The 19,275-nt window shown below is 46.4% G+C and overlaps 1 protein-coding gene across 1 annotated transcript in view; it reads left to right on the top strand.

Moving 5' to 3' along the window:
- The window catches only part of LOC119966299 (adenylate cyclase type 1-like), a 419,500-nt gene that overhangs the window by 289,231 nt on the left and 110,994 nt on the right, over positions 1-19,275 (top strand). Inside the window, 6 exon segments of the mRNA XM_038797774.1 lie at positions 488-585; positions 692-776; positions 12,083-12,172; positions 14,607-14,787; positions 14,790-14,862; positions 15,762-15,888. Coding sequence (XP_038653702.1) covers positions 488-585; positions 692-776; positions 12,083-12,172; positions 14,607-14,787; positions 14,790-14,862; positions 15,762-15,888 — 654 coding nt within the window.

Below are 19,275 nucleotides of genomic sequence, written 5' to 3'. Positions count from 1 at the left end.
TTTGGTACCAAAACACCACTTGTAGCGCCAATAGGTATTGCACATCACAAGTGCATAGTTTTGCAGCCTGAATCCTTGTCTCTATGAGGAGTCTTCAATATGACACACTGTTGCTTGATCTGCTCACACAGGTTCCAAAACCCCTGTGGTTAGCCCTTGCTGTCCTAGCCTTTTTCATTACCACAAATTCTAGTATAAAAGCACACAGAGGTCTGTGAGAAAGAGAAAATGCAATGAATGATGAATGCTATTTGATTACTGCTGATTGCAAAACTTGGGCTAATATATCAACATTAGTTCTCAGCTCTGTCGTCAGGAGAATTATGCTTGTGTCTTATTTTGGAATCATTTTTGTTTAAATACAGCCAGTTACCAAATAAGCATGCTGTCAAAGTTTCATCTGTCAGATCCCAAATCCCCCAAGATGGATGCACAGTCATTTATTTTTAGTCCAGAGTAAGATTTACTTTCACTCTTCCACCCACAGTATCATCAACTTCATGATGAATATTTCACCAGTGCAGTCATCCTCTCATTGATACTTGCTGCCTTATTTGGCCTTCTGTATCTTCTCATAATACCACAGTAAGTAGTATTCTCTATACTTTAATGCAACTGCATTTTTTCTAATTGAAAAGGCTGTTATTTGTTAGCATCTGAGTACTTATTTCCTTTCCTGTTTCTCTGTTAGGAACACTGTGGTCCTTGTGCTCCTGGCATTCTGCATTTGCTTCCTGGTTGCTTGTATTATGTATCTCCACGTCACTCGAGTGCAGGTAAACTGGATTTTATTTTACAAATTATCAGTTTGTGCGAGAGGAAATGAGGATCCAAATAATGTCAGGAAGCTAGAAAGCAGTCCATATCGGAGCTATGGGAAGCATCATAGCTGTAATACTTACCTTGCAGCTCCATGTGTCCATTCCTTTGAAGGGCAATAATTGAGCCTGCTTCTGGTTCCCACAGATTCACTATCTGCAATCCATTCATGGCTTTGCAGTAGTGTTTTGTGATTTACAGCTCGTAAAAACGGAGCTTTGATCCATTCTTATCCCTTCATTCATTAGTGGCCTAAATGGTGAAACCCCAATGTTTGACAGGGGCTGTTTAGCACAGGGCTAAATTGCTGGCTTTGAAAGCAGACCAAGCAGGCCAGTAGCAAGGTTCGATTCCCGTAACAGCCTCCCTGAACAGGCGCCGGAATGTGGCGACTAGGGGCTTTTCACAGTAACTTCATTTGAAGCCTACTCGTGACAATAAGCGATTTTCATTTCATTTTCATTTCATTTCATTGCCTACATTAAAGAGATGAAAGTGCACTAAATGCATTCCAATCATTCAAGCATGTGGTTTCACTGCACTTATTGCAAGGTAAATACTACAGCAACAATGCTTCCCACAGCTCCTGTCTGGACTGCTTTCTAGCTTCCAGGCAGGGGTACCTTTCTATGGGACAGGGGGGTGGTCTGTGGAGGGGGATCCTTTAGGCAGGGGTCCCTGGTGTATCCAACTATTAAAGGAGTCCCTTTGGGGGTCCCCCTATCACAGGGATCCCTTTGGGGGTCCCCTTATCACATGGGTCCCTGTGGGGGTGTTGCCCTATTTCAGGGGTCCTGCGTGTATGGGTCGGGTCACTCGTGTACTTGGGGGTGGGGGGTGTGGCACGCAGGAATTCCAGGGGTTGGGGGCTGCTGTGCGGTGCAGGGGGAGGTGGTTTGGGGCGGATTGGTGTTGCAGAGAGGGGATGGTCACAGATGGTCACTACCATCACAGCCCTTGTGTGGTGGATCTTGTGTTGGGCCAAGGGGGCAACAGTTGCTCCCTTGGCCCACCGTGAGATCCACCACGGCAGGTTCACGATTGCTGAGACCACAAGTGAACCTCGCTCATGTGACTACAGACCATGGGTTCCGGAGATTCACGGTAGGTGGGGCACAGGGCACCAGGCTGGCTAAATAGATACAAATGGGTCATTACTTCCCATTGCATGTATTTCCATGTTCCCACTGGCGTGCGGCGTCAAACTCATTCACACTGCTAGCAAGTGGTCGGAGCATTGCATTCGATGCCAATCCCGATTTTACCCCAACTCCTGATTCTCCATCCCATTGATGAACACATTCTGGACATCCAAGAGATGGATAATCCCACCCCACATGTTATATTGAATCAAGGTTTGGTTTTCAAATTTACAGCTTTTAGTAAGTTTATTTGGCTTATCAAAATAAGTAACATTACTGTTGGGAATGGAAAACTTAAGTATTTTTGTCCCACATAATAATAATAAGCTTTATTAGTGTCACATGAAGGCTTACATTCTCATTGCAATGAAGTTACTGGGAAAATCGCCTAGTCGCCACAGTACGGCACCTGTTCGAGTACACTGAGGGTGAATTCAGAATGTGCAAATCAACTAACAAGCACGTCTTTTAGGACCTGTGGGAAGAAACCGGAGCACCAGAGGAAATGCACACAGACACGGGAAGAATGTGCAGACTCCGCACAGACAGTGGCCCAAGGCAGAAACCGAACCCGGGTCTCTGGCGCCGTGAAGCAGCAGTGCTAATCATTGTGCTACCATGACGTACTCATTTGTTTGCATTGGATTGAATGCAAGAGACCAGTTAAATATGCTAATTATGATCTGGCACTGGTTAAAGGAGAGTGTTTGCAATTTTCAGATATAAATTGCCAGAGCCTGTGTTATGCATGCACCATCTATTATACTAATGCTTTGGGTGCATAGTCTATAACAGGGGTGGGCAAACTACGGCCCACGGGCCGCATGCGGCCCGCCAAAGGTATTTCTGCGGCCCACCAAGTCATTAAAAAAAAAAAAATTTTGTTTTTAAAATTTTTTTTTATTTTTTAATTTTTTTTTAAGGTTAATGGGGGGGGGGGGGGGGGGGGGGGGGGGGGGGCTTTTGGGTTACTTACTGGTATAGGGTGGATACGTTGACTTGAGTAGGGTGATCATTGCTCGGCACAACGTCGAGGGCCGAAGGGCCTGTTCTGTGCTGTACTGTTCTATGTTCTATATGAGGCGCCCAGAATCATAACCGGGTGAAGTAATTATTTTACTTAATATACTATGCGGCCCTTTGTGAATTGTGAATTTCTGAATGTGGCCCTTGCACGGAAAAGTTTGCCCACCCCTGGTCTATAACAATTATGGTTCAAATAGAAGGCTGGTGAATTCATACGAAAAGGCCCATAAACTTGTAAGGAAGCTGTTGTGGAGTTACAAGGAGCGCTTATTCTAAGAAGTGCTTCTTCGAACTCCTCAAAAATACTGTGACCCACTTATGGCCTGTGTTAATACCCTTTGGGACTAGTTCCCCCAGCCGACCACAAATGCCAGCTCAATGTGTTACCTGACCAATATAACCATCCTCTCACAACTGAACTGCCACAGGTCACCCATTTGGCAATCACATCTTGCTGACTGCATTCAAATGAGATCAAAACTCCAACATATAATGGCCGGGATTCTCCGATCCCGTGCCGGGTCGCAAATCCCGCAAGGCCGCTCCGATGCCAGGCTGCCGATTCTCCGGTCGCGTTGGCACGGTTGTCGCGGCGCCGATCGGGGGCCGTTGAAAGCGGCTCCCCAGGCGATTCTCCGTACTCGACGGGCCGTGTGCCCGCCGAGTTCCGCCGAGACCAGCTTGCATCGTTTACGTATGGTACAACCCGGCGGGATCATGGCGGTCTGGCTGAGGGGGCCATCCTGGTACGGGGGCAGGAGGGGGGAGCCGACTCCGGGGAGGCCTCCACGGTGGCCAAGCCCGCGATCGGGGGCAACCGATCAGCGGGTGGGCTCATTCCAGGGTGGGGGGTCCTATGTTCCTCCGGGCCGGGCCCCTGTAGGGCTCAACCATATTGCCCAGGGGCCGGCGCGGTGACGGCCGCGGCCTGCATGCGCAGACCTGCGCCGGCCGTGTCGGGCAGGCTTTCGGTGCCAGAGCAGCGCACAGCACTCCGGCGATGTTCTAGCCCCCTAGGAAGGGGTGAATGCCTGGGCCTGGAGGCCCGTTCAGATAATTCCGGGCAATGTCCATCAAAAGGATGGAGTACACACCAAGTTGCGAGGTTAAACAAGAGGTTTATTTCTGCAGCAGAGAGTCGAAGCAAGTGCTACCAAACCTTGTGAGTGCCGGCCGGTTCTACTCCGACCAGTTTTATATCAGAAGCTTGAGGTAGCTCTTTGGTGGGGGAGCGAGTATTACTTTGGGGATTCTGGGGAGACCAGATCCCTGACGCAGTAGGCTTCGGCAGGGCCTAGGTTATGACACAACAAGTTTAGGCAGAAGTCAAATGCACCCTCCACCAGTAGGAAATATGCTCATCGAATATTAGAAGTGCAAAGCACTGATTTGAATTTGTTTTGCAATGGCATTCAATTTATAAGATGTCTGTGGTTGGAATGTAGACCTTGGTCCTGTCAGGATTACTTGAGGTTAATATCATAGATATAGTTCAAGGAAAGTTAGATAGGCCCATAAGAGATGAAGGATATGTTGATGAGGTTGGGGAGTTAGGAGGGGAATGATGCTTACATACAGCATAAGCACTGGCATTGACCTGTTGGGTTGAATAATCTGTTCTCTGCTGTATATGCTTTCCATTGTCAGACACATGAGATTTTACAGCCAGCCATTTATGGTACTAAGTGCACAGGCATCTTAAGAAATCCTGTTGAGACAAACATCTATGACAACTCCGTATGACTCACATGAAAATGTCACAGTGATAAAAGTTCAGTTTACGATGTGTTAGCTTCACTTGAGCTTGTGATTGAAGGAGGAAAAGACTTGCTCAATTGGATGGAAAGAAAGGAAAGTCATCTTGTTGCGATGGACAGGAGAGCAACCATTTTACCTTACTGCGGTAGAGGCAACAGCAAATATACCCCAGGTTTAATGTTATCAAAAAAAGTAGGGACTGGTAGGGATGGATGAGTTAAAGAAGAAAGAAAATTGTAATCACATCCAAACACAATTGAGAATGGATGATAGGCCATAGGAATTGAGAGGGGAAGGAAATGCCAAGAACTATTTAAACTGAGCAAACCCAGATAGATCACTGTAATTGAAAACATTATTCAAACTCCCAGATTCAGATTTTTCTCTAAAATGGGTCTGCTGTTGAAAAAGCACCAAACTCTCCTTTCACCCATCAGTATAACTTCCCCGGGTCTAACACAAATCTTGGGCGGGATTCTCCCCTACCCGGCGTGACGGGGGATCCCGGCGTAGGGGAGTGGCGCCAACCATTCCGGGGTCGGGCCTCCACAAAGGTGGGAAATTCTCCCTACCTTTGGGGGCTAGCCCCGCGCCGGAGCGGTTGGCACCAGAAGACTGGCGCAAAAAACCGGCACCCCCGGCAGCAGGGCTGGCCGAAAGGCTTTCGCCGGTCGGCCCATGCACCGGCAGTGATGTCAGCGGCCAGCTGCCGCTGACATCACCACCGGCGCATGCGCGATGTGGGTTTCTCTTCCGCTTCTGCCATGGCGGAGGCCGTGGCGGCCGCGGAAGGAGAAAAAGTGCACCCAGGGCACTGGCCCGGAGTCTGAGCGGGGGGCCCCGATTGCGGGCCTGGCCACCGTGGGGGCTCCCCCGGGGTCCGATCGCCTCCCGCCCCCCCCAGGACCCCGGGGGCCCGCTCGCGCCGCTGATCCCGCCGTTACAGAAGTGGTTCAAATCTCGGCGGCGGGAGAGGCCTCCCAGCGGCGGGACTTCGGCCCATCCGGGCCGGAGAATCACCGTAGGGGCCTCGCCGATCGGAGTGGCGAGATTCCCACCACCGCCACTACCCGGGTGGCGGAGAATCTCTGTGGTCTTTCTTTAGTGCTGCTACAACAGCTGGTAAGGGCAAGGCAGACATTTTGCACCATTACAGTGTTGTCACTGAAATGTCTTAGGTTGGTACCTCAGGGCACTTCTTTAAAAGCTCTCTGGCACATAATTGCCCTTGAGAAGGTAGTGATAAGTCACCTTTAAAACAACCTGAGTGGCTTGCTGAGCTATTTCAGAAGGCAACTCGAGTTAACTGCATTACTTTCACATTGGAGTCACAACGTGGGATTAAGAAAAGGCAAGAGATGTACTTTTCTAAGGACATTATTGAACCAGATGGGTTTTTAGTTTCATGACTAGCTTTTTATTCCAGCAGTATTTAATTCATTTAATTTGAATTCCCCAGGTACAATACTGGGATTTGAATTAATCGCGGGCAATTTTGTGCTCGCGTTTGCCGTCAGAGAGAACGGCGACGCAGGTGCAAAATACAGTGAGAACCGGAAAATAAGATTCTCACCAGCGAGATATCATTTCCCAATTTTCCCCACCCCTGGCAGTGACGTACAAGATTTCTAGCCCAGAAAGGGTGGGAAGCTCACTTTAATATATTTTGCTACATTTAAATACCATTAAAGGGTTTCCTAGCCACCTCACTAAATATTCATACCTTGCTGAAGTGACGTGACGTTGGTGAGGTTCACAACTGCTATTTAAGTATGTGAAGTAGTCGTGGGGGACCCGCTAATGTAAGTATAGCCCCTGGGATGTGAGGGACGTGCTGGCACTGCCCCCAGCAAAAGTTGCCACTGGCATGTTGGTATTGCTAGATTTCAACAAGTTGGCACTGTCAGATTGGCACTGCCAAAATGCCAACTTGTGCCAACCTGGCAGTGTCAACATGTGCCAATCTAGCAGTGCTAACCTGACAGTGCCAATATGTGCCAAACTGGTAGTGCCAACCTGTGCCACTGGCAGTGTCCTCCAGGGAGCCCAATTGGAGGGGGGGGGGGGGGTTCCCATTATGCATGGTGGGAGGGGCATGCAGATCGTCAAGGCGTTTGCAGGGGAGGACTTGGCCGTGGTGGGAGCAGGCAGTGAGGGGGAACTTGGCATTGCAGTGGGTACTCTTATCGAGGTGGGGGGGGGGGGGGTGGCTGCGGGGAGTTTAAAGTTAGTTCTGATTGGGGTGCCTTTTAAAGACTGTGCCCCAATTACTGCAGAGTCGGCCTTGCCAGCTCTATCAGGCCCTGCCCCACCAGAATGAAATGGTAAACCACACAATCCCCTCCCTGATTTCTTCTTTTTTGTCAGAGTATCTCAAGATCTGATGTGCGACTTTCCCACTATGCTGTGCCCACCGCTGATCAGGGTGCATGTCAGGGAGGCCCAAATCGAGCTTCATGCCAGGTGGAAACCTTACACGAGTCACCTGACCCGCAGCATCAAGTGTGATCTGGATCATGCTTTCACAACGCATGATCCAGATAATCATATTCAAATGAGCCAGATGAGACAGCATTCTCCCTGGGCCCGGGATACCCAGCGAGGCCTCAACTGGGCACCGATTAGTACTGGTCTCTACAAGTGCAGATTAGGTGTGATAGCCACTCTGAGGTCTCAGAGGCTATTGGAGCCCCCCAGGTGGTCAGGACAGGGCAGGGGGCACCCGGTCAACCTGGCAGTGCCAACTTGGCACCCCTGACAGTGACAAGTGGTGACCGTCAAGGTGTCTGTTTGGCAGTGCCATGATTCAGAGGCAAGGCCCACATGCCAGTCTGGCAGTACCAGGGTGCCAGTTTGGCACTGGTATGGGCCAGGAACTGAGAGGGGCCATGCCCATGTCCTAGGACAATGAGGGGGATATGAAGGGTGTTGGTGCGAAGCTGGTATGAAGGGATGTCATAAAGGTTGGGGAATTAGAGCAATCGATGTGGCTATCGATGGTTACTAACCAATTTGAAGGGAACACCCAGGTGAACCCCTGAATGATCTTCAACTCAGTTGTCCAAAGGACTACCATTCAATTCTGGTGCCAATTCTTTTCTGAAGATTATGGCTAATCCACTCCCAGAAAATAAAACAGATAGCTGCAGTGTCAGTAGTGTCATGGACAGGAGAGAGTAGCAAACTTGAACTCCTTTATTTTCTCGCTGTCTGTCCACAAGATGAGGTGTTTTAATTTTTGAAATAGACTGTGGCTTGTTTTTCCAAACCCTTTGTGGGATCAGTTTTTAAAGTGGCTCGCGACAAACTCTCTTTAGGATGGAATCACAAGTATAGTTTATTCTTACATTCAAACCCGTAAAATGATTGCAGATTTATACATACACACAAGCATACAACAAGAAGATAAGAGAGAGGAGTATTTACAATTATGAATAACTTAAAAGAAATGGAACCACAGATATTGAATATCAGTTCACATGATCACCGGAGTCCAGAAAGTCAGAATTGAGGTTAGGGTTCCCTCACAGAGGAGTTACAATTTAGACTAGCTGAAGAGGGTGTTGCAGGATTCCTTTAAAGTTGATGGTGGCACAGTGAGATGAAGTTGGTATACAGATACCCATACCCCTGAGCATTGTTCCTATTTAAGTAATCATCTAATGTCCTCTTGAAAGTCTCGACTGTACCTGCCTCCACCACACTTCCAGACAGTGCATTCTAGATGCGAACCACTCACGTGAAAAAGGTTTTTCTCATGTCACATTTGCTTCTTTTGCAAATAATTTTAAATCTGTGCCCTCTGGTCTTGGTCCTTTTATAATCAGGAATATTTCTCTCGATCTACTCTGTCCAACCCTTTATGGTTTTGAACACCTCTATCAAATCTCTTCGCAGCCTTCTTCTCTCCAAGGAGAACAGTCCTAACCGCTCCAATCTTTCCTCATACTGAAGTAATGTGACCTAGCAATGAGAGGTCTCAGATTCCACAAGGATGAGAGTTGAGTTTTTATCTTGTAATTGTTGAAAATTTCCAGAAATGGTCAACAACTTGCGACTCATAGAACATAGAACATACAGTGCAGAAGGAGGCCATTCGGCCCATCGAGTCTGCACCGGCCCATTTAAGCCCTCACTTCCACCCTATCGCCATAACCCAATAACCCCTCCTAACCATTTTTGGTCACTAAGAGCAATTTATCATGGCCAATCCACCTAAGCTGCACGTCTTTGGACTGTGGGAGGAAACCGGAGCACCCAGAGGAAACCCACGCAGACACGGGGAGAACGTGCAAACTCCGCACAGACAGTGACCCAGCGGGGAATCAAACCTGGGACCCTGGCGCTTGAAGCCACAGTGCTATCCACTTGTGCTACCGTGCTGCCTGGTTGTGCTACCGTGTTGCCTGACTCATGTGACCTGCAGCTGCCATCTTTTGATTCGGCAAAGTCTGCCTTCTAAATCAGCAAAAATATAAGGTTCAAGTTAAACAGTTTATGAACACTTTCATGTACTGGAACATGGCAATATTGGAGACACTGTAGGGCCATGAGCTCAGTCCCTATTACCACAGTGAGCGAACAAGTTTTTCCAGTAAAATTAAGATTTGATCTTTCCCAGACAACAAGTTGGAGCTGAACATTTACTGACATTGGTAAATGCTCTGTTTTCCAAACTGCGTAGCTGCTGAGCTCCTCTTCTATGGGCTGCATACATAGTGCATGTATTGTGCAAACATTTATTTCCTAGCAATTGACCCTATTTCCTGAAACTAATATTGGTAACCTTCTTAATTGCAAAGAATGTTTTTGTTTATTTAATTGGTGATTTATGGATGTGAAACTCTGTTCACTAACTTCACTTGCTCTACCATTGATGCCTGTGCCTTCAGTTGCCAAGGCCCTAAGCTCTGGAATTCTTTCCCTCAACCTCTCCAACCTCTCGACACACTTTCCTGCTTTCAGGCACTCCATAAAACCTCCTTTTTTGACTAGGTTTTTAGTTCTCTGCCCTAATATCAGCATCATATGTTATTATTGTTTTTGTTGTGAATTGATGCTTGCTGCATAATTATTCTGCTAGAAATGATCTCAATGCCTCAAATATTACTTGTCTGAATGCTACTTCATGCAGCCTATCTTTTGTGAAAATGAAAGCTCCGAAACAATCTGTTTTACACAATAGTCATCCTCCACCAAAAAACTGTATAGCATCTCTTTAAGTGCACAAGCCCTTTAAGAGCTGCTGAACTTTTCCCCCCTTTTGCCCTCATGTCTTGAGTTTGGGGTCGAGATTGGCTTTCTTTAGCGTTTGCCTGTTACCCGAAGAAAGCTACCATAGATTATTATTCCTAAAAAAACATTCTTATTTACTTACAGATCTATGTTATCTCAGCAACTCTACTTGAGGTTAGCACAGTGGGCTAAACAGCTGGCTTGTAATGCAGAACAAGGCAGCAGCATAGGTTCAATTACCGTACTGGCTTCCCCGAACAGGCACTGGAATGTGGCGACTAGGGGCTTTTCACAGTAACTTCAATGAAGCCTACTTGTGACAATAAGTTATTATTATTACATCTGCTTCCCACCAGATTGCAGTCACTTAGTCATGTGACTTTGTATCATAGATACATCAGATGATAACTTTTTATTCTACAATTAGTGCCACTTACAAATAAAACGGAGACAACTCATTTAAATAATTTGGCTATGTTGAATCTAATGTTGGTCCAGTAAAGTCTGCATATAGGTGCAATTTATTTATTGGCTTGATTATGGGAATGTCCCTACTTAATGTACAGTAATACATTTATTGTCCACTGGTCATGGTGAGCTGGATCAGAGAGCATATACTGGCCAGCATTTGTGCCAGGTTTGCTGCAGGTGTAAATGGCAACAGGGGCGATAAATCTCATGAGAGTCGAAACAGGATTTACGCCGGTAAGATCTCACTATGTGATTGTCCGCACCCCCTGCCAGTGACGTCATAGGGTTTCTGGCATGCAATGATGGAAAACCCATTTTTATACATTTTAGTATCATTAGCGGGCTTACCTGCTGTATCATTTCTCTCCCCACCACCCCACGGAAAAAATATAGCCCCCCGGGGGTGAGAGGAGCATACCTGGGCTGTTCCCTGGCACTACCTGGAGCAATAATGGGGGCAGTGAACAGGTGGGATTCTTTTTGGAAGGTCCGGGGGAGAGGATCCCTGTGTTTGTGAGGGAGGGGTTTACCCGTGTCCATGAGGGGTTTTCATGTGCTTAGGAGGAGGGTGTGATCATATGCCTAAAGTAGTTATGTACATGAAGTTATGCATGATTTCCGACCACTAGGTGGCAGTGTTAACCCACCACTTTACTCTCTCTGGGAGTTGGGAGTAGGTCGTGCTTGGAGACAGACATATATTGCAGTAGCTCTACACTAGTTCATTAGTGATGGTAGTTCATTAATTAGTTAGTTAATTCATTCATTCCTTAGTTAGATCAGGCAATCCCTGGAAGGCCGGTGTTGCCAGCGGGGTGTGATGTGACAGCATGGGAATTGCTTCCAGCATTTTTTCAACTAAGTTTTGAAATATATGGTGGGAAACGCTGTCCGTAGAGCTGATGGGTTACTCACCATTTTCCCGTCCAAAATGATACTTAGTTTAAAAAACAGAATATTCCGTCAACTGTCTTTTAAAGATAGAAGTATCATATTAGATATTGGGCAACGTAGTAAAGTGACAGCAGCATGTGGAACTGGTTCCTTTGGATGGGATTCCTGCCGGCTCTATTCCCACTGACGGCAACCCTCTGGCACGTGTTCCCCGGCGCCAGAGGATGCGAACAACAGGAAACCCCGTTGACAGTGGTGGGACTGGAAGATCCGGCCAGTGGCGGGCTGGTTCCACCACTGCAAAACACGCCACGGAAAGTGGAAAATCTTTCATGTCTGTGACATCCAAAGATTAATTAGAGTCTAATTTCTCATTGAGAAAGTTTGTTTTCAGATGTCAAAGACAGTGATACGTTTTGAAGTTGTGGAAGCTTCTCCCTGAAGTGAAATATTTAGATTCCTTTGCCTTTCGGATTGATCCTGTGAACTTGTGATTTCACCAGTGAATCACACTAGAAGGTCAGAGGATCTAGGCCCTACTTTCTATCAGCACTTCCTGGTCGGTGCTGGGAGTGAGTGAGGGTCGCACATTACAGCTTTTCTTGTGCTCTACTCTTAAAATGTAGCAGAAATATTTGCATTTATGACAATTGAAATGTGACAAATATAGTAGGAATATTACTTTTGAAATGTATTGTGAGTACAATTTAATGAAATATAATTGATTGCCTCTTTAGTGTTTTCCAGGGTGCCTGACAATACAAATTCGAACCATTATCTGCGTCTTCATCGTAATCTTAACTTATTCTGTTGCCCAGGGATGTGTGGTAAGCAAATGTCAGGCTACTTTAATTGTATCAAATGTTTGTGTGCATTGAAAATGGCACAAACAGAGTATGGAATGGCTATTGGCAATGAATGCAAATTCGTTTCTTAACTGAGCAAATTTACTTTTTGTTTTGGTCATTTTAGGCTGGGGTATAATAAATTTCAAGCAATTAGCCGTTTTTATGATGTTATTTGATCATCCATCAATGGGACTCTCTCCCAGCAGCTCAAAAGGCTTTCCTATGGAGATTCAGAAGGACCTAGATTCAATCCCTGGTCAGAATTACGTTTGATAATCTCAGTCGGGGCAATGGTAAAAGTAGCTTCCGTGCCTTTAGATTAAAAAAGAAAAAAAATCAAACAAAATTTCTCCTTCTCAATATTCTTACTGGAAAGGTTGTTGGGTAGATGAGGGAGGAATGTTGGTCAGGACACCGAAAGAGAATGGTGCTGCGCCTGCATCGATGTCATATGATGACGGAATCAGGTTCCAATGTAATATCTCCACATATGTGTGAACATTTACACTGAGTACTGACAGGCAAGGCCTATGCACAAATAATAATGAAGTGCTCCAGGAGAGTCTGTGCAAACAGGACTGAAACACAACAATGAGCCAGTGGTTCCAGAATACTGAAGTCCTATCCGCTACAGAACGGTAGTGAAGTTGACTCCCATTATACCAAGAAGCATAACTCTGGTGATTGCTTTTGTGGCCTTTTCCATTTGAGGTAACAGAGAGATACCATCTAGGAGGTTTTATAAAGCAACATCTCAAAAATGTCTTCTGCCATCGTTGCTGTAGGCTAACAAACAACTAACACGATCCAGATGGATTTGAATGATGTACAGCACTCTGAACTTTATATGCTGTATCATTAATCAGGCTTTAATGTAATAAATATTCTAATATATTAACTTCCATGTTTTACAATTGTCCTTTCTCTCACTTCTTTCATGTGCTTAATCTGTTTTTATTTGGTTTTTTTTGGATTTCTCAATTTTTAAGTTTGTTAAGAAGATAAACCTAGGAGAGAAAGTGGGAGTAACATTGTGGGAAAAGAATTGTTAGAGTACAGGAGCAGCTCTATCCTTTGGGTTAGACCTTTAATTAAAGTGGCGCCTCCCAGTTCTGGAGCCAGGGCAATATTTGAAGAAGTGCTGACGTGCCCTGACCAATATTTCTTTCTTAACCAGGATAACAACAGGATTAACTGGTCAGCTATATCACATATGTTGCAGGAACAAAATGAATGCCATTATCTTACGTAATGACAGTTGTTAATTTTCATTTTGAGAGTTCCTTTGAAACAATAAGACAGAGCGTAACGCAAAATAAAATTGTATTATTAAAGAGATATTTACAAAGGAGATTCTAACCAGTCTTCAGTTTTTTAATTCACTAATTCAGCAATAGTTACAGCACAGAAAGAGGCCATTCAATCATTCGTATCCATAACAGCTCTCCATAAAAGCTACTTAGCTAATCCCATTCCCCTACCTTTTCTCCATAGTCTTGCATTTGTTTTCCCTTCAGAAAATGATTCAAGTCTCTTTTGAAAGTCCTAACTGAATCTGCTTCTGCCACTCTCTCAGGCAGTGCATTTCCAGATTCGAACCACTCACTACATAAAAACTTTTTTTCTGTCCAATCATAGTGACTTCTTGCGGGGTTGTGCTAATAGAGTCACAGTTTTATAGCACAGAAAGAGGAGAGGCCCTGCAGCCTGTTGTATCCGCGGTGACCATCAAACACCTAATTCATTAATAGTGGAATGTTAGAATTTAGCTTCATGTTTATTTCCTTTACTATAAAAAATGACAAAACTTTAGAAAGTTTTATTTTTAATTTACCTTACATGTCAACAATGGATTACAAGAACATCAAATACAAGTCAGTAATTATAAAGTAGTGTTCCATTGATCCAAAAATTGATCTTAACAGGGATGGCACGGTAGCACTGTGATGAGCACTGCTGCCTCACAGCGCCAGGGACCTGGGTTCAATTCCAGCCTTGGGTGACTGTGTGGAGTTTGCACTTTTTCCCCGTGTCTGCGTGGGTTTCCTCCAGATGCTCCAGTTTCCTCCCACAGTCCAAAGATGTTCAGATGAGATGGATTGGCCATGCTAAATTGGCCTTTCGTGTCCAAGGATTTGCAGATTAGTTGGGGTTATGCGATTATGCCGATAAGGCAGGTGAGTGGGCCTAGGTAGGGTGATCTTTCACAGGGCATGTACAGGCGCGATAGGTCGAATGGTCTCCTTCTGCATTGTAGGTATTCTATTCTATTCATTTCATTTCTTAATATTATAATGTATCAAGACAAATTAGGCACAGTCAATTTTTATTATTGAGTTATAGCACAGGATTTTCTAAGGATTTGTTTTCAGGAAAAAGTATAAATCCTTTTTAATTTGTGTGTTTTCCACAGGTTGGCTGCATGCCTTGGCTATGGACAACCAACTCAAGCAGCTCTATTGTTATTATTGCCGCTGATGGGCTCAATAAAACAATGATTGAATTGCCCTGTGATGCAGCCCATTATGCTTTTCTTGCTTGTGTTGTTGGAACACTAAGCCTTGCAATATTCCTACGCATATCTTCATTACCAAAATGATCCTACTCCTCATCGTCACTATTTTATATATAGTAATTTTTGAGATTAGTGGATACAGAAGAGCAATGGGGTAAGCATTTAATTATTTCAAGATACTATCAAATGCATATTACTCTTAAAGCTCTTTCCTAATTATACATTTATCAAATCTATATGTTAAACATCAGTGTGGCTAAGTTAGGTTTGCAGTAATAATAATTATATTATATTATGAATAATATTATGAAAGGGGCAGCATGCTTAACACTGCTGCCTCACAGCATCAGGGACCTGGCTTCAATTCTAGCCTTGGATCACTGTTTGTGCGGAGTCTGCACATTCTCCCCGTGTCTGCGTGGGTTTCCTCCAGTTTCCTCCCACAGTCCAAAGATTTGCAGGTTAGGTGGATTGGCCATGCTAAATTGCCCCTAAGTGTCCAAAGGTTAAATGGGGTTATAGGGATAGGCGAGGGATTGGACTTGGTAGGGTGCTTTTCGGAGGGTCAGTGCAGACTTGATGGGCTGAATGGCCTCCTTCTGCACTGTAGGAATTCTATGATAATGATGAAAAAGACAGGAATATTCCACTTTGTATGTAATGTGCCATACAACCCTATTTTAGGAGAAGTGAAAGAACCACACTGTTAAAATTGAAGAGAAAAGAGAAACATGGAAGTTGTTCACTAAAAACATGTTTATTTTTCACTCCATATACCCTTAGCTTCTCTGCGTAGTCACCCAGCCTTTATAGCTCTTATAACATTGCTGAGAGCAATTTCCAGAATAATCATAAAGCGAGTATTTATCTTTCTAATACTTTGCAGATATGTATTTTGCAAAAGGAGCACTTTGATTTGTTCCAACCATGCATACTTAATTCATTATTGCTATCGACAATGACTCTTGCATACATTATCTTTCCTACTTAAATGAATAGATAATACTGAATGGTTTTAATGAATGTGTTTTTCTGTTCTATTCATTTCTGAAGACGTGGCTCATTTTATATACGGGGATATGAATCTATCTTGGCAATCCTACTTTTCTCTTGTGCACTTGCTCTTCACTCCAGACAATTGGATCTAAAGTTACGTTTAGACTACCTCTGGGCAGCACAGGTAAGCTTCTTATTAAAACAATTACATGTGTTTGAACCCAACCAAACAGAACAGGGGAGAAAGAAGTTAAGTTTATTCATAAAAGGAAAAGTCTTATATGCTGGAAATTAGAAAAAGAAAGAAAAACAAAATGTTCAGCTGCATCGAAGTCAAAAAGCAGCTGAAAATCAATTTTGTTTAATTTTGCTTTGATGCTTCTTCTCTCATCTTAAAATCAGTAATCTTACTTCTTCCTTGGTTGATTTACATTTATGTTTTAGACCATTTTCATTTTAACGATTTTATATCAGTCAAAAGTGCAGTTTCCCGAAAGGGAGATGTCCTTTTGGTAAAGGTAAATAAATAGGACTGAAAATATAATGGGCTGGATTCTCTGCTGTCGGGATTCTTCATTGCACCGGCAGCCCAGGGATTTCCCGATGGCATGGGGCTGCTCACAATGGGAAATCATTTGGCCGGCTGGTGAGACGGAGAATACCGGGGGAGCGCCACACCAGAAATCTGGGGCAGGATTCTCCTCTACCCAGCGGGTCGGGCCTCCGCACCTTCAGGGGCTAGGCCGGCACCTAGCGGGGTTGGTGTCACGCCAAGCGGCGCGGAAGGGCTTGCGCGGCGCCAACCGGCGCCGAAGGACCTCTGCAGACCGCCGCAAGTTGGCGCAAGCGTGTGAGTGCCAGCGTGTGCTGACGTCATCTCAGCGCATGCGCAGGGGGGTTCTCTGCACTGGCCATGGCGGAGGTTGATCGCAGATGGCGCAGAGGGAAAGAGTGCCCCCACGGCATAGGCGCACCCGCGGATCGGTGGGCCCCAATCGTGGGCCAGGCTACCGTGGGGGAACCTCCCGGGGTCAGATCCCCCCGTGCTCCCTGAGGACTCTGCAGGCAGCCCGCAGAACCAGGCCCCGCCGGTACGGATCAGGTTTGATTTATGCCGGCAGGACTGGCCGAAGACAGGCGGCCACTCGGCCCATTGCGGGCTGGAGAATCGCCGGGGGGCCACTGCCAAGGACCCCCGACCGGCACGACGCAATTCCCGCCCCGGGCAAAAAAACAGTGCCAGAGAATTGGGCAGCCAGCGTCGGAGTGGCGGGGTGGGATTCCTGCCGCTGGTGTTAGAGAATGAGCGGGATTCTCCCTTCTCCCAGACGGATGCTTTGTAGTCGTGCGCCATTCGCTGGCGCCAAGATTCTCTACTCCCGCCTCGTCCAATGGTATTTCCCATTGAAGCTACCCCACGGTGCCAGGAAACACGTGCGCGGGCATGCTCTGCCAGTGGGAAAAGAGAATCCCAATGGTCGGAGAATTCCAGCCACTGTTGCAGCAAGGTGCATCCAGCTCTTTTTATAAACAATTTTATTGAGGTATTTTTGGCATATAAAACAATGACATTATATAGTAATGTATGAAAAGAAAAGTAAATAACGCAGAGTACAAACCACAATTCCATTCTCGCAAGAAACTGCCTAAACTACCCCCTACTCTACTCTACTCTAGCCGCCCCCCACCTCCCCTGCTGATGATTAATTTTCCGTGAAGAAGTCAATGAATGGCTGCCACCTGGGGCGAACCCCGATAGTGAACCTCTCAAGGTGAACGTAACTTTCTCTAGACTGAGAAAGCTTGCCATGTCCGATATCCATACTTCGGTCTTCGAGGCCTTGAGTCCCTCCGTGCCAACAGTATTCATCGCCGGGCTACCAGGGAAGCAAAGGCCAAGACGTCGGCCTCCTTGTCCTCCTGGACTCCCGAGTCCTCCGACACCCCAAAGATTGCCACCTCAGGACTCATTACCACCTCAGTTTTCAAATCCCGGGACATGATGTCTGCGATTCCCTGCCAGTGCCCCCTGAGTTTAGGGCACGACCAGAACACGTGCACGTGATTAGCCGGCCCACCGGCGCATCTGGCACACTTTTCCTCCAGCCCGAAGAATTTACTCATCCGGGACACCGTCATGTGGGCCCGGTGCACGACCTTAAACTAGATCAGACTGAGCCTGGTGCATGTTGTGGTCATGTTTACTCTGCTCAGAGCTTCAGTCCAAATCCCCCCCCAAGCTCCTCCTCCCACTTAAACTTCAGGTCCTCAGTCTGTGTATCCTCTGCTCCCATTAATTCTTTGTAAATATCTGAGACTCTATGCTCACCTACCTCTCTTCTCGATACTACCCTGTCCTGCCTCCCCTTTGGCGGGAGGCGTGGGAAGGATGGCACCAGTCTGCACATTAAATCCCGCACCTGTAAGTATCTAAAGTCATTCCCCTCCCGCCAGCCCAAACTTCTCCTCCAATGCCCTCATGCTCGGGAAGCTCCTTTCCAAGAACAGATCACCCACCCTCGCAATCCCCACCCTCCGCCACAGTCGATATCCGCCTTCCATGTTTCCAGGGGCAAATCAGTGATTGCCGCAGATTGGGGTCCACACCGATGCTCTCACTCCCCCAATGTGCCTCCTCCTCTGGCCCCAGATCCGAAGAGCCGCTACCACTATAGGGCTGGTGGAGTACCGCGCCGGTGGGAGCGGCAGAGGGGCGTTAACCAAGGCTGCCAAACTGCTGCCCTTGCACGAAGCAGCCTCCATCCTCTCCCAAACCGACCCCGTACCCACCATCCATTTCCTTATCATCACTATGTTGGCCACCCAGTAGTAGTTGCTGAAGTTCGGCATCGCCAGCCCCCCTTCCCCTCTGTTCCTTTCGAGCATCACCTTCCTCACCCGGGACTTCCCCGCCCAGACAAATCCCAGGATAATTTTATTCAGCCTCTTAAAGAAGGACCTCGTGATGAAAATGGGGAGACACTGAAATATGAACAAGAATCTCGGGAAAATCGTCATCTTAACAGTCTGCACCGTCCACGCTAGTGACAGCGGGAGCGCATCCCAACCCCGAACCTCCTCCCTCACTTGTCGGGACAGGTTGAGCTTATGCAACTTGCCCCAGTCCCATGCCACCTGTATCCCCAAGGATCTGAAGCTTTCTCCTACCAGCCTGAATGGCAACCCCTTCAGCCTACTCTCCTGCCCCCTTGCCTGAATTACGAACAACTTGATCTTAGCCATGTTCAATTTATATCCTGAAAACCGGCCAAATTCCCTCAGGGTTTCCATGATACCGTCCATCCCCGCCATTGGGTCCGATACGTAAAACAGCAGGTCATTCGCGTATAACGAGACTTTTTGTTCCACTCCCCACCGGACCAGCCCTATCCAATCCTTGAAGCTCTCAGAGGAATCGCCAGGGGCTCTGTGGCCAGCACGAACAGCAGTGGGGAGAGAGGGCAACCTGTCTTGTCCCACGGTGCAGTCTGAAGTAATCTGATGTCGTCCTATTCGTTCTTACACCAGCCTCTGGGGCCTGATATAACAGCCTTACCCAGTCAATGAACCC

Source organism: Scyliorhinus canicula, chromosome 5 (genome assembly GCF_902713615.1).
Source record: "Scyliorhinus canicula chromosome 5, sScyCan1.1, whole genome shotgun sequence".
Taxonomy (NCBI): domain Eukaryota; kingdom Metazoa; phylum Chordata; class Chondrichthyes; order Carcharhiniformes; family Scyliorhinidae; genus Scyliorhinus; species Scyliorhinus canicula.
This window is presented reverse-complemented; position numbering and strand designations above follow the sequence as displayed.